The 15,323-nt window shown below is 39.0% G+C and overlaps 1 protein-coding gene across 2 annotated transcripts in view; it reads left to right on the top strand.

The window, feature by feature from the left end:
- LOC122732493 (cytosolic beta-glucosidase-like) overlaps positions 1–10,348 on the top strand; it is a 115,934-nt gene extending 105,586 nt beyond the window's left edge. For both annotated transcript variants that reach the window (XM_043972665.1, XM_043972664.1), the window contains exon 5: positions 9,961–10,348. In XM_043972665.1, the coding sequence (XP_043828600.1) occupies positions 9,961–10,163 (203 nt within the window). In that variant the 3' untranslated portion in view covers positions 10,164–10,348. The remainder of the gene's footprint in view (positions 1–9,960) is intronic.
- The last annotated feature ends 4,975 nt before the right edge of the window (positions 10,349–15,323 follow it).

The raw sequence follows: 15,323 nt of genomic DNA, 5'->3' as shown, positions 1-15,323 counted from the left end.
TGTGTTTGGTCATTCAATTGATCAGCCTTCTTATGTGTCTCAAAGTTGTTTTTATAATGCTATTATTGTCGTCCTGGTTCTGCTCACTTGATTCTGCATCAGAAAATCTTTTCTCAGATTTCTCTAAAATTATCCATTTAGTTATTTCTTACAGTACAATAATATCTCATTACATTTATATAGTATAATCATTACCCATTTGATGTGTACTCCTTTAGATTTCAGTTCTTTGCTAAAATAAAAACCGTTATAAATATTTTTGTACATATGGGTTGTTTTCTCCCTTTTGATCTCTTTGGAATATAACCAATTTGATAATTATACAACCTTTCAGTCATATAGGTCATGTAACCATTTGTAGCTTTTCTTTGGTTTAAGGTGTGAGATCCTGGTGTGTGTGTGTATATTTTCTTTTTGTTTTTTTCTTTTTCTTTTTCTGCCAGTCCACTTTCTAGTTTTCCCAGTAGTTTTGGTCAAATAGTGAGTTCTAATCCCAGTAGCTGGCATCTTTGAATTTATAGATCACCAGGTTACTGTATTTGTTTGCTTGATAATTTTGTAACCCTCTGTTTCTTAACCAGTACAAAACCATTTTAATCACTACTGCTTTGTAGTAGGTTTTGCAATCCAGTACATCTAGGTCCCTATACTTCTCATGTTTTGTTTTCTTCCATTTTCCTCTTTAGAACATTAAATATTCCACATGGTTCAGGGAACTGAGGCATTATTCTAGTAGTAAATTCTAGGCAGGATTTCTTAATCTGTGGACTGTGAACTTTAAAAAAAAATATTTTGAGAATTGCATTTCAACAGTTAGTTTTCTTGGTAATTCTATGTATTTTATTTTACATTTAAAAGCATTATCAGAAGGGGTACTAGGCTATCCTAGACTGCCAACGACATCCATGATGCCAAAAGAGGATGAGAACCCTTGTTCTGAAAGCTGTGGACAAGAGGGGTTTAGACATCAGGTCCTCTGCACCCTGAAGTGGGTTTGCTCTTACATACTCTTGTCGTCCCTGCTCTAGGCAACTGTAAACCTAGATGGAGGCAAGACTTATTCTTCAGATTCTTCTCTCCTGATGATAGCAGGAGGCTTTTGTTGGGCTGCTTCAGTGCTTGAAAAGGAAATACGCTGTTTGTGAGGACTCTGATGGCTGATGTGGAGAAGAAAGAGTGACGACTTGTTCTTGGAAATTATCTGTCACAGGCCTGCTAGAGTCCACAGTTGCTAACACAATGAAGGAGGTACTAAAAGGAATTCTCCAATGAAAGAGAATTCCAAGGATGCTGAAGGGTCGAGCTTGGCTAGGCTCAGCTGGACTGAAAAACTGACCTCTTTGTACAGCACAGAGAGTCTAGTAAACTGGAATTCTTCTCTTCTAGTACAATACTTTATTTTTTTTAATGTGGTGCTAAACCCTTTATTCCTAAATCTTAGACCTTACTTCTTGCTAGCTCTCCAGATTTTGCTGTGCTCCTGATTTTCAACCAGCTCTCTTTCCCTACATTTTTATTTCCTGCAGCTTTGCAATGGGTGACTCTGGTATAATCCAAGTTTCCAGCCATGTCTGGAGCATTTTGTATGAGACTCTCCTAATTTGAAAAGAAAATGCTTTATGGGATGCTGCATGTGTCAGCATACTCTCCACCAATTAAGGAGAGTCCTGTACAAAATATCCCAGGCTTGGTGGGAAACTAAGGCTACACTGGTTATTGACCTCACTTGCACTTCTAGCACTGCTTTAGGACTTTTATCTCCTCTTCTGCTTTCTTGTACCATTATTTTTTTTCTTTGATCCTTACCCCATGGACTGTGTCAGTTGAAATTTCTCCCTGTCTTCTTCAGCACAGGGAGGCTCTTGGCATTCCAGTAGGAACTGTATAAGTACAGACTTGGGCACATCCTAATCCTGACATCACCAGGGTTAGGGGAAACAGTATTTATCTATCTTCCGAAAGTGGTATGATAACATGATACATCAATAAAGTGGCTCTATGAAGTGTTTGTCTCTGCTTGGAAAAGCAATATTCTCTTGTACAAAAAGTGTTGGCATTAAGAATTCCTTCATCAAAGAGTCTAAGGCTGTTATATCTCTATGTTTCTATGACTGTAACTCTATTTCTTAACCAATATGAACTTAATTTAATGACTACTGCTTTGAGATTTCCTTTAGACTTCCATTTTATGTAAAGTCCCATTCTGATGCCTATTGATGTAGGGAAGTATATAACAGAGCACCTCAAGGAGAATGAAAACACTTTGATGGTAGGGACCAATTACTTTAAGTTGTTGTATCCCCAAAGTCTAGAATGTTGCCTGCTGTGTAGTAGGTGTTTATTAACTACTTGTTGAATGAATGAAAGGAGATACCAGCACCTAAAATCATGCCTTGCACCTAGTAGGCAGTTAATAAAAGGTGGTTTTAAAACAAAAATCTAAATTTTATTGATTTTAGTAGTTTAACTGTCTGATGTTAAGAAGACTAGAGACTCTTAGTAGTCTCCTAAACCCATAACCCTCATCTCCCTATACCCTCAGACCACCATCAAGGTGAGCGGAACCACTTCCAGATATACCCCATCCTTCTCCACCTCCGATTCCCATCTGGAAGCACAAATTCAAGTCTGGCTCTGTTAGTGAGCAAATCACTTAAACCCTCTGTACTCTCTAGCCTTTGTGAAGTTCCTTATCTCTATAATGGGGATTATAATACATCCCCAACCTCCCTAATAGGGGTTTTTATGAGCTAGGTATTCTAAATGCAATTCATTTTGATTTGTCGGACACTATAAGATAGGTTCTCTCAATGCAATTCATTTCATTTTGTAGGACACTATGATAGATTCTGAGGTTATAGAGATGAAACTGGGCATGATCCCTAAACTCAAAGAGCTTATAAATATAATATAGGAAATAAGAAATTTACTCAAATAAGTATGAGTCAACCATTGTGGAACTTTGCTTTGTTTAACTATGCATATTTGTTAAAAAAAAAAAAAGTTTTGCTTTTCTTTTTTCAGTTTGGGGTGGGGATGTGAGAGGAAAAGAGGGTGGGTTTTTGTTAATTGAAAATTAAAAAATAAATGTATTTTAAAATGTATGTTAAAGTAGAATTAGTCCACACAAAGTGAGCTAAGAAATTTCAGAGTGAGAGATCTTTTAATTACTTTCAAGAAGGTTGTAGCCAAGCTGGGTTCTGAAATAAAGAGAATAAAGGTATGGCAGGAATACTCACAAATACTTGGAATTTATAGAGGGGAAAAAAGAATTGGAGGAGAACAATAATACTATTTGATTGAAAGAGGGATAGAAAGGACAGTGAAAATAAGACTGGAAAGGTAGGTTAGGGAAAAAATTGTGGAGTGACTTAATTGCCCAGTTAAGGGGTTTATAAGTTTATTCTTTTAAGGGTCAGTGGTATAATGGAAAGAGCATCTAGACTTGTAATCAGAAGACACCTGAGTTAAAATGTTGGGTCTTAAACTCACCACATTGTTTCCATGATGCCTGTAGTAATAATTTTATATATGTCTCTCTCTATATTTATACATGTCTATATGTATGTGTGTATATATATATATACACATATACATTCACTTGTACATGCATAGACTCACATACACAATACACATACATACATACATACATACAAACCCGTTAAAGATTTTTTTGGGGGGAGTGACATGTTTCAGACCTGTGCCTTAGGAAGATTTGTTTGGCAGCTATGTGGGGAGATTTTAAAGGGGAGAGACTGAAGTGTGTGTTCGGGGAGGAGGAATGAGTTGAGTTTTATCAACTTAGGTGCAGCATTGGATAGGGTATTGAACTTGGAGTCAGAAAGACCTGAATTAAAATCTTGACTTTAGATATTATAGGTTGTGGGATCCTGGGAAGTAATTTAAGAGCTTTTAGCCTTGGTTACCATATCTCTTTAATAATAGCACCTACCTGAAAGAATTGTTATGAAGAACAAATGAGATATATGTAAAACACTTTGCAAACCTTAATGCAGTATAAAAATTCTAACATATTTATATATTTAAGTGTATGTTTGTGTGTGTATACATACATGTATATAGTAATACATGTATATATACATACATACACACATATACACATACATACACATGTGTACACAAATATGTAGATGATAGAGATGCTGCTAATGGTTACTACATTCTGTCCTTCCCCTTGTTTTTTGTTTTTTGCTATTTTCCTTCTTTCCCCCTTCATTTCTGCCTAAGCTGGATGTGTGATTTCACTGGACACAGATGTTGTGGTAGAGTTAGGGGTATGGAGAAGAGTAAAAAGCATGTTTTGCTCCCAGGTCACATGCTGTTCTAGGATGACCCCTGTTCTTCCTTAGGGACAACCTTGAAGATGTGCCAAGGCTTTAGCCTCCTTATCTTGGTTTTTGGGAAACTGCTTCCCCTCCTGCTCAGTTGTTTCTTTGGTGTTCTTTTTAAGAGGACTTGGGTCTATTGACTGGCAGCCTCCCTATTCCTCTGGCACCTTTTTTTATAGAAGTACTGTGTAATCAGGAGACCAAAGTCTATCCATATTGGGCGATGATGACAAAACAAATCCCTATTGAGCCTTGTCAGAGGGACTTCTGTTTTCCATTCTTGGAGTCATGTGACAAGCAGAGGAGAAGCAGTGCTCAACCTCCTTCGAAACTTGAGAGAATTCTGCCTTGAAAGAATCAGCGGCTAATGTGTTTCGTGTTGTAATCATTTCATTGGCATGAGATTCATTGTCTTTGGAAGTGCCTTACCAAGGCTCCCACGTAGGAGCAAGGCATGTGTGTGTGCCAGGAAGATCTTTTCCTGTTGTCATCTTGATTACAGGCAGAGAGGTGGAAACATGATGTATTGGGGGGAGGCAAGTGAGGTTTGAATCAAGGCTCTGCCACTTACTAGAGGAGAGGTATCAGATACTGTTGGCTTCATGAGACCCCCAACACTCCCAAGTATGGCCCAAATCAGATTAAAATGTAGTTTCTACCTGATTTTAATAGGTTGATGTATTAATAAAAAAAGAAAGATATAAATGTGTTTGGTTTCCTAAGACAATATGTGGCCTGCAGGGATCCTTAGGTAGGGGTTAGTGGGCCCTATTTTTATTTGTTTGACATTTCTGTACTGGAGCTTGTGACTGTGACCAAATCATTTGATTTCTATAAACTTTAGTTTCTTGGGTGACTAAGGAGGTGCGGTGGATAAATTGATGGGCCTGGAGTCAGGAAGACTCCTCTTCCTGAGTTCAAATTTTACCTCAGACACTTACTGGCTATGTAAACCTGGGCAAGTCACTTAATTCTCTTTGCCTCAGTTTCCTCATCTGTAAAGTGATCTGGAGAAGGAAATGGCCAACTACTTCAGTATCTTTGCCAAGAAAACCCCAAATGGGGTTGTGAAAAATCAGACATGACTGAGAAAACAACTGCAGAGCCTCCTTGTCTGTTATACGGGGATTATATCACTTGCATTCGTTCCTACTGTTCTTGTGAAGAGAGGACTTTTAAAAAGTAAAGTTGCATTAATTTATTTTGTTTCTATATCATGGACATTTCTGGATATATTTTCATCCGCATGCCATGATGATCTTTCCTGGGGTTTTTTTTTTTTTTTTTGGTGGGGCAATGAGGGTTAAGTGACTTGCCAGGGTCACACAGCTAGTACGAATCAAGTGTCTGAGGCCAGATTTGAACTCAGGTCCTCCTGAATCCAAGGCCAGTGCTTTATCTACTGAGCCACCTAGCTGCCCCTGATCTTTCCCTTTTAATAATGAAAAATAATTAAGTAAAGCCAATTGACACAGTGATTGTAGTACCTCCCCCACCCCCATACACACATACTCCCTCCTACCACAGAAAGGAAGAATTGAATGCATTTCTTCATCTCTGCCCTGTTCCTTGGGTCCCAGATAGAATAGAAAAGTTCTTTGTTAAATAGGAAAGCACTATGGAAATTTGAGCTTTCATTTCTAACCTGCCAACTTTTTCCTCCTTGCCTTCTAAGCCAAAAGCAGGATACACAACACAGGCACCACGGTGCTCATCATATTTATCCCCCTTTGCTTTGCTCCTACAATCATCCCTGTCAGTCTCTGTTATCTTTGCATTCAACCCTGGCTAGAGGAGGAGATTGAACACACAAAAGTATTTTTTTCTCCCTATTCTTCAAGATTTGGGGACCTCATAAATCACACTGACAGATCACATGATGATGCTTCTTTCCCTTTCCAAAGAGACTGAATGCACAGAGGTGTGGAGGTGCTCTGGTAGGCTTGAGATCTTCCCCCACACTGCGGCCCAGCGTGGCCTGCTCCTGCAGGCTCATTTCTAGCCTCTGCCTAAGCCGGTGATGTGTTCTACCTGAGCAGCCCCGTGATGGAAGAGAAAAACTGGGCCGCAGTTTCTCAGAACAGTTTCCATGCCTGCTGTGGAAGCCTGACAGTTAACAATGAGACTGTCAAGATTCCCTTTTTGTCCCGTCCTCGAGGCAGGAGCAGCCTCGTTTTATCCCAGGGTTTAGCACATGAATCACTGCTTTTGTACGTGATCAATGGTACTGCATGCATTTCCAGGAACTGTCTGGCTCTGTCACTGGCAGCACTTGCTATTGAGCAATACAGTTCCAAACCTGATGGTTGAGGCAGGGAGGGGGAATGATGTAGATTCTTCTGTGTGAGCAGTTTGAAAAACCAGGAGGATCAAAGGCAGTTGTTGTGTTCGGGGTTTTGTACACTTAGATGCTGTCATTTTTGATTCTTTAAAAGAAGCAGGGGGCTTAGATTAAGTTTCAGATCTGCTTCCCTTCCCAATAGGCTCTTCTAGTTTTAGATGGTCTCAGTGCAGGAGTGATGATGCAGTGGGGAAAAAAAAAGGACATGGAAAATGTGTATCCATAAGAGAAGGAGGAATATCCAGTGCATGTTCCCTTTCTCTTGACGCTTGGCTAGTATGCATGAATATCATGTTTTCCATCTTCAAACAATACTTTATTCAGGAGGGGCCCAAACCACCCTGTTTTGCTCCATATCTACCTCGAGGTCAGGCATGAGGCATGCTCTCCACCAAAGACTTTGTGTGCCTCCAAGGGGCACAAATGGAAAAAGGATGTGAGTCAATTAACCTGTTATGAACTGTTCATCTGTGAAATCTGCACGGTGCTCAAAGAAAATACATTTCCAAAGGTCTGGAGACTGTGGGAAGTGGTGAACTACAGGTGTGTCTCAGTAGGAAAGTGGATAGGTAAAAAGTCCAGGTTTCCACCAGAATAGTTATGGGGTGATTCCTCATCTGACTGAAAGCTTCCCTATAGGATTCCTTTAGCTGGGAAACTCTTCAAGTGTTTTCGAAATGGGATTTGATCCGAATGATGTTGATTTGTTTACAGGCTTTTAAGGAACGCGGCTAGAATTAATTGTAAAATGTTAGCTCTGGAAGGGCTCTCATTTAAGTAAGGTCCAGAAAGAAGGCATGTGACTCACCTAAGGTAGCACAGTTAATTAGTGGCAGAACTAGTGCTAAAATGCATGCATCCTAACCTCTAGTGAAGTACCATACTTTCCTCCCTATCCAAGTCAGCCTTATCGTCCTCTGTTCCCCCATTCCATTTGGGCCATTTGGAACCCCTGCTCCCAGCTAACAAACTCTACCTCAGTTTAGATCCCAAAAATCTGCCTCCTTCTGGGAGATTCTGGATCCCCTGTGACCCTCTTCCAGCTCTAGGCCATCCTTCTCTAACCCTAATTCCCTCCTACCATTCCCCCTTCCCCCAGGACAGGAAGAAGTATGATGTGATCTTAATCGCCACTTCCAGAATTTTCCTTTGCCACCATCAGTGGCAACCTCTCTTGTTCATAGGTTCACTCAGTCTGTCTTTATCACCCAGTCCAGATCTTTGTAGTAGTCTTTTGATGGACTCTGGGTCATTCCCTTTCCTTTCTCAAAGAGTTCAGTACCTAACTCATAGGCCTAGTCTACACTTCCACCTCTGCCATTCCCTCAACCACCTTCTCCTCCTATATCGAGTCAGTTACCATGTCTTGTGGATTTCAGTTCCAAAAACTCTTTTGCATTTATCCTTTTCTTTGCATCATTCATACCTCCACTACTCTGGTTAAGTCCCTTGTCATCTCTTGCCTATTCAATATTTTTCTAATTGGCTTCCCTGCCTCAAATCTCTCTCTTCTGTAATCAACCATCTATATAACTACTAAGGGGATGCTCCTAAAACATAGGACTGATCGATCGTATTATTTCCTGGATCCAAAAGCTCTAGTTGTTCCCTTTTACCTATAGGAATGAATAAATGAAAAAGCATTTATTAAGCACTTGTTATTTACCAAGCTAGGGAAACCATTCAATGCAGTGGATAGAGTGCTGTGTCTGGATTCAGGAAGACTTATCTTCTTGTGTTCAAATCCAGCCTCAAACACTGTGTGACTCTGGGCAAGTACCTGAACCCTGTTTGCCTCAGTTCTTCATGTATAAAAATGAGCTGGAGAAAGAAATGGCAAACCACTCCAGAATCTTTGCCAAGAAAACCCCAAATAAGATCACGAATCGTCAGAAATGACTAAAAAATGACTGAACAAATGTGCCAAGCATTGGGAACATAAATTAACAAAAGCTAGATAGACCCTTCTTTTATGGAACTCACATGGATAATTGGAAGAGAGACAACACATAAAAGAAAGGTCAGCCGCTGGGTAGATGAAAAGCCCATTACTCCTAAGGATACAGTGGTGGGACAGATGGCAAAACCCAGAGGTCCTTAGGTTACTTAAGTAGTTAAGATGATAGTGTTAGGGGAATGACAGGAATAAAGGCAGGGCAGATGGCAAGGCCTGGTGGGTCTTCATCTCATCAGAACAAATGGAATTATTGACTTTTATCTCATTCAGACACTGAGTAGTCAAGCAGCCTGGGCAAGGGATATGGCAAAGGGGTAGGGAGAATATGAGCTCCTCTGTAGTCTTCAGACTACCTTGTCAGGCTTATTAGGCGTCATTTCCCCTCAAACCCTCTGCATTCAAGGCGAGCTGACTGGGTTGCTGTTTTCCTACATGACATCGTCACTGTATTTCCTCTTAGAAAGCCTAGCTTCCTTCAAGACTCGGCTCAAATGCCACCTCCTGCACAAGGCCTCTTCTGATCTGCCCACCTATTAGTCCCCTTCTCCCTCATGTTTACTTTCATGCAGTGTGCAAATATTATATGTGTACATAAGTCATTTGCCACAGTAGAATATCAGGTAGGTAGTATTTATTTATTTTTTGTCTTTTTGTCCCTAGCACCTTAGAGTGTACCTGGCACTCTAATAAATGCTTATTAATGACTTGGTTGATACTTGAAGACTTCAATATACATTCTCTGTATCTTATTCTCATGAAACCTACCTTGGAGAGAGAAACAACAAGTTTATTTTATTTTATTTTTTTAATTTTTTTTTTTGGGGGGGTGAGGCAATGGAGATTAAGTGACATGCCCAGGGTCGCACAGCTAGTACATGTCAAGTATCTGAAGTCAGATTTGAATTCAGGTCCATCCTGAATCCAGGGCTGGTGCTTTATCCACTGCATCACCTAGCTGCCCCAGAAGCAACGTGTTTAAATGGAAAGAATCTTTTTGACTTGGAGTCAGGAAGACTTAGGTTTAAATCTAGCTTCTGACACAAAATGTATGACCTTGGGCACCTCATCTCTTTGAGCCTCAGTTTCAACATCTGTAATGGGGAGAACAATATCTCTAGTACCTATCATACTAGGCTATTGTGAGAACCCAAAGAAATGATGTTGATAAATGTGTGTCTTTCACAAACCTTTAGTCACCATATAAATGCCAAGTATTTTATTTCCATCTAAATCTTACATATATATATATATATATATATATATATATATATATACACACATACATATACATATAAATTTGTTTGTCATTACAGCTATCCACATTGATAAAGTCAATCTTCAAATATATTGTGTCTGGTCTCTTCTGGATAACTTTGAGTGGAGCGATGGATTTAGTAGTAGATTTGGCCTCTACCACATTGATTTTGAAAATCCATGTCGACCCCGTGTTCCTTATAAATCAGCGATGGAGTATGCCAAGGTCATCCGGAATAATGGAATCAAAGGACCACTGTAGAAACAGGAACCTGGGAAAACTCAAGCTTGGAGAGAAGTCCTTCATGCCTATGCAAGAATACTCTCAAGAGTCCCCATGGAGCAGAAATTATAATCAAATCACATTACTGACTGTCTACATGTTAAAGCACATTCAAGATTATGGAAATCTATAAAAATAGAGGGAGGTTTTTCACTAAATTCCATATAGTCATATAATCATAAGTAAAACATAATGTAATCATAAATCATATTAAATGATGATTTTGAATGACAGTTTTAATTACTTGTTAATTCTTATTCTAATTTTCTCTCCAACAGGATATGAGGTGTTTGCTTTTTCTTTAATTTTTTGAGGTACTACAGAATTTTATGTGGGCAAAGGACCTGAGAGTCATTTAATCCCACCTCCTCATTTTTTTTCACTATTCAAGATATTATAGAATTTTTCTGGTGTAAGGTACCTTAGTGAACATTTATTCACACCCCCTCATTTTGCTCATTTAATCTCCCTTATTTTTTTCATTATAGAAGATATTACAGATTTTTACATGTAGGGGGGATCTTAACGTTTAACCCTATACCCTCCTTTACTGAAGAAAATGAGAACCAGAGAGATGAAGCAATTATCTCAAGGTCACAGAGCAGGGGACCTAGGGCTTGAACCCCAGCCTCCTGACCTCTAGGCTGTTTTCACTATATCAGTCATTTCTAACCTGTGGCCATGGAGTATAAACAAAAAGAGTCTTTGTTTATTTATGGAATTGCATGTGGACTCAAACAGCTTCTCTGGAGTAAATAAATTATATACATACACATCTCACTATTTTTTTGAATGTAAGGAGATGTTATTGTGATTGTTATAGCTGGACTTAGTTTTACTGAATTCATAGAACTCTTTGGTCATCATCTGTTTTCTCAGTCAATTCATGTCCTCACATATGGCTCTGGATGTGAGATGTGTCAAAGGGGTAAGCATCCTTGAATGAGTTGAGAACTATTATCTCATCCTAAGAAGGCAAAGTACTTTTTCTTTTTTGAAAAAGCCTAATGGAAAAGGACTTAATTTTTTGGAGTTAAAAAAAAATTCCCAGAACATAAATTCCTAAACTAAAATTGTTCATCAATTACAAAGACAAAAAAAAATGAAGAAATGGTGGGTGGGTATAGATATATATTTAAAGTGTTGGTTCACAAACCAACTGAAGCCTACTTAGGGAAAGTGGGCAATTTCTTCTTCATCTAGTGACTTTTTACCAGTTCTCTGGCTATAGGAGCTGTTCTGAAAGGGCCTGAATATTTTTTGTTCTTGATCTTGATGGCATTTAAATCAAAGCTGTGAGTATATCACATTATCATTACACATTGGTAGCTAGGTGGTGCAGTGGATAAAGCACTGACCCTGGATTTGGGAGCTCCCGAGTTCAAATCCGGCCTCAGACACTTAACACTTACTAGCTGTATGACCCTGGACAAGTCACTTAACCCTCATTGCCCCTCAAAAATTATTATCATTACACATAGATATTGTAGTTCTGTAGCGATTTGAGAGCTTTCCTACATGTTTCATTGATGTTTGAAATAAAGGTAGGCCTTTCTGCAGCTAACCAGATTTTGAGGAAATTAAGTCTCTTTCTCCCTCCCCCCCCTCCCCCACCCAAATGCATATGGCTAAAGGAAATTCATTAGATAACATATGATTAACATCAACAGAGTAGTTAAGTAGTATAATAGAGTCATTGGTATTCTGTCAACTATGCCAAACTCAGTTGAGTGAGAGTAAAGGGTGGATTCCTCCTACCATGATCTGATTCATCCCATTCATCCTCCTGGGGCTGCTTGGAAGTTGGGCTACTACTTAGTTTGTACCTAACATCATGATGATGCCTACCCTGGTGCAGCTTGGCCACTGTCCTTGGGTAGCCTTGGGTTCTTTCAAGGGTGGATTATGGTTAGACAATTGCTGTTTGCTTTTGGGCTCCTCAAGAGCTGACCCAGCCCAACTAACTAGGTCTCTTCTCTTGGTCTAAGGTCTCTGGGTCTATTTGTTTCTTATCCTAGAACAGATTGTCCAGGGATCTGGAATTTCCCTCCCCTGGGTGGATACTGAAGTGGGAAGGTGCTTACCTTTCTGGGTTGCCATTCAGAGACAAAATTATCAATGGTTCTGCTTTAGTTATAACAACAACAATAAGCATCTAGTAAGTGCTTCCTTTTAGCTGGGTACTGTGCTAAACTCTAGGGCTACAAAGAAAGGCAAAACTTGTCCCTACCCTGACAGAATTCATATGACCATGGAGTAGACAGCTTTTATAGTTTTCAGAGAGAGAAGCAAAATCGGTTGACATGATACCTGCCCTTGGGAAACTTACAATTAAGGTAGATGGTAGAGTGATGGAAAGAGTTACTGAGCACATTTTTTTTTAAAGATTATTAAATATAACTCCCTCATTTTACAGAAAAGGAAATTGAGGCACAGAAATTTGCAGTGACTTGTAAAAGATTACACAGCTATATTAAATCTGGTGTTGACTCCACTGCTCATAATATTTCTCTCTAGTTTATCTTTCTGCCCTTCACTGTAATGCATTAACAAACAAAACAAAAACAAGAAACAAAAAGAAAAAATCTAAAAACCTGTTTGAGCATTTGTCTGTACCATACAAATATTATAAAAGACCCTTGGACTTGAGTCAAAAACCTTGATTTTAAGCACTGTTGCAAATGCATGTTAATAGTGTGGCTATGGGCAAGTCATCTTTCTTCTCAGCCTCAATTTCCTCATCTAGAAAAGGGGATTATAATACTTCCTACTTCCTGGGGCTGTTGTAAGAAAAGTGCTTTGTAAACCCTGAAGGAATAGAAATACAAGCTCTTAGTTTGCATGCCTTATCTTCAGAATTAGTTGATAAACTCTTTGATTGAAGAGACATTGTTTTATACTGTATTTTTCTAGAATGTCTCAAAATACGCTTGATACACATACCTACTAGGAGAAAGTTGCTAGGAGCTCTCTGTGGCTAAGGGAATTCAATTTCATTCAATTCAACAGGCACAAATCAAATTCCTACTATGTGCAAGGCACTAAACTACACATTGGGTATATAAAAAGAAAAACGAAGCATTTCCTTCCCTTTCTTTTTGCTGGAAAGAACACAGTAAGTATGCAAACAAATATTAAAAAGTAGAATGGCAGAAGGGAAAAGAACTTCTTTACCTCTCCCACTTTACACACACACTCACACATACACACACGGGGGAGGGGGGGAGAGAGAGAGAGAGAGAGAGAGAGAGAGAGAGAGAGAGAGAGAGAGAGAGAGAGAGAGAGAGAGAGAGAGAGAGAGAGAGAAAGAATAGTTTTATCTGAGGAGATCAGAAGAGGGGAAGAATATTCATGTCAGCCTCATCACTCTTACCCTCTCACTCTCATTTTGGCATGTCGTCCTTATTTCTGGCCCTTGGGAGGATCCAGAACTTATTAACAAAGTAGGAAGCATCCATCCCTTAAAAGCCAAACCCTCGGGAAAATTTTATTTGTTCATGGGAATCCATACCATGATCGCCCTCCAGCCACCTTTACTTTATCTCTTCTCTGACCTGAAAGCCATGGAATGAATCCCCTTGGAAGCATTTAATTGTTTGGTAAATCCAGGGCTGGTGAGCCTAGTGGCTGCCTGTATTCCCATTCCCCTCCCATGACCAGCAGGCTTAGGGACCACTGTGCAGGTCTGGACATTCTTGCTGAGGGTGGAATGATAGAACTTGTGGATCTGTCTTGCCACCTTTCTGCATTTTCAGTTGGCTTCTGAGTTGCTTTCATGTTTGCACTTGGGTAACACCAACAATGAAAACACCTTGGTGACTTTGGACAAAGGGAGAGAGAAATGACTATAGTGGAGTCACTGGGGAAAATTATATTAAGATAAAAATGGTATCCATAGGAAATTCCATTACATCTTTGCCAATGGTTGTTTATTTTTATTGTTCAAAGAGACATTATCTTACAATTGGTGTTCATTCAAAAGCCCAGTTGAAAATCTTATTTCATTCCTTTTCTATCCAGCCCGTCTTTTTCATTTTCACAATGTATCTTATTTACAATTTATGTGCCCTCATATTATTGTGCAAGACAACTCAGTTTTCCTTTTAATTAGGATGTTGTTTTGAATATTATTTATCCTACAGGGCATATTTACAAGTTTTTACAACAATACAAATGAGCTCTGCATTTTCACCACCAAAAAAAAAAAAAGGAAAGAAAATTAATATTCACACTGTAAATAAAATGCCCTGTCACATTTGGTCTACCAGGTGAAATAAACATCCTGGATGCTGGCACACAGACTTCCTCAACGTGCATTGGCCATCTGCAGCTCTCTGTTGGGCTTTAAAGGCCAACTCTCTCTTCCAAAGATTGATCAGACAAAGGGCGACTCACTAATTAGTACTCTAAATTGGTATTGCCATGAGGTTAAAGTAAGGGAGGTGGGGGAGGGCAGACTTAACAGCCCCTGCAGTATTTCAATTAATGTTACTTTTAATTGCTCATATTAGCATTTGAGAGCAAGATTGATTGGCTTTTGACTGTCAGAAAAACTGAACCTGAAGGTTTTTTTTTTTTATATAGGAAAATGGAAGTTGTTAATTATTCTTTAAAATCACATAGATCTTAAGCTTAGAAATCCAGAAAGTCAATTAAGGACAGTAAAGCTTATGTTTTTATGGGTCTTCTATGAAAAGTTCTATATCAGAATAGTGAATTGGACCCACTTGTATTATTTTTATTTTTCCTTTGTGAGTGTGTGAGGCATGGTAAAGCACCTCCAACTTACATAGAAAAGGGGCTTTGGATTGTTTTTTTTTTTATATGAGAAGTGATTTGAAAATTGCTTTAAAATATTTTTTTAAAATAGTAGTGAATTTTTTTCCTTTTGGCTGCTTCATACTCAAGTCTTTGTTGATGCTAACAGGAATTGTCCACCCAAAACTTGTACTAAGCCAATAACTTCTGAGCTTTCGTCAAGGAAACCATAAACGAGTGAGTTGGCAACAGTGGTACTTGTCAGTATTATGCTCGTCAGGTATCTGTAATCTTGGAATAAGCATTTGGCCAGTAGCTTTCAATTATTTTTCAAATGAGGGAATCACAAATGCATTTGTAATATCCTGGAAAAACACCAGT

Source organism: Dromiciops gliroides, chromosome 6, assembly GCF_019393635.1.
Source record: "Dromiciops gliroides isolate mDroGli1 chromosome 6, mDroGli1.pri, whole genome shotgun sequence".
Taxonomy (NCBI): Eukaryota; Metazoa; Chordata; class Mammalia; order Microbiotheria; family Microbiotheriidae; genus Dromiciops; species Dromiciops gliroides.
The sequence above is the reverse complement of the archived record's forward strand: the minus strand, read 5'-3'. Positions and strand labels throughout refer to the sequence as shown.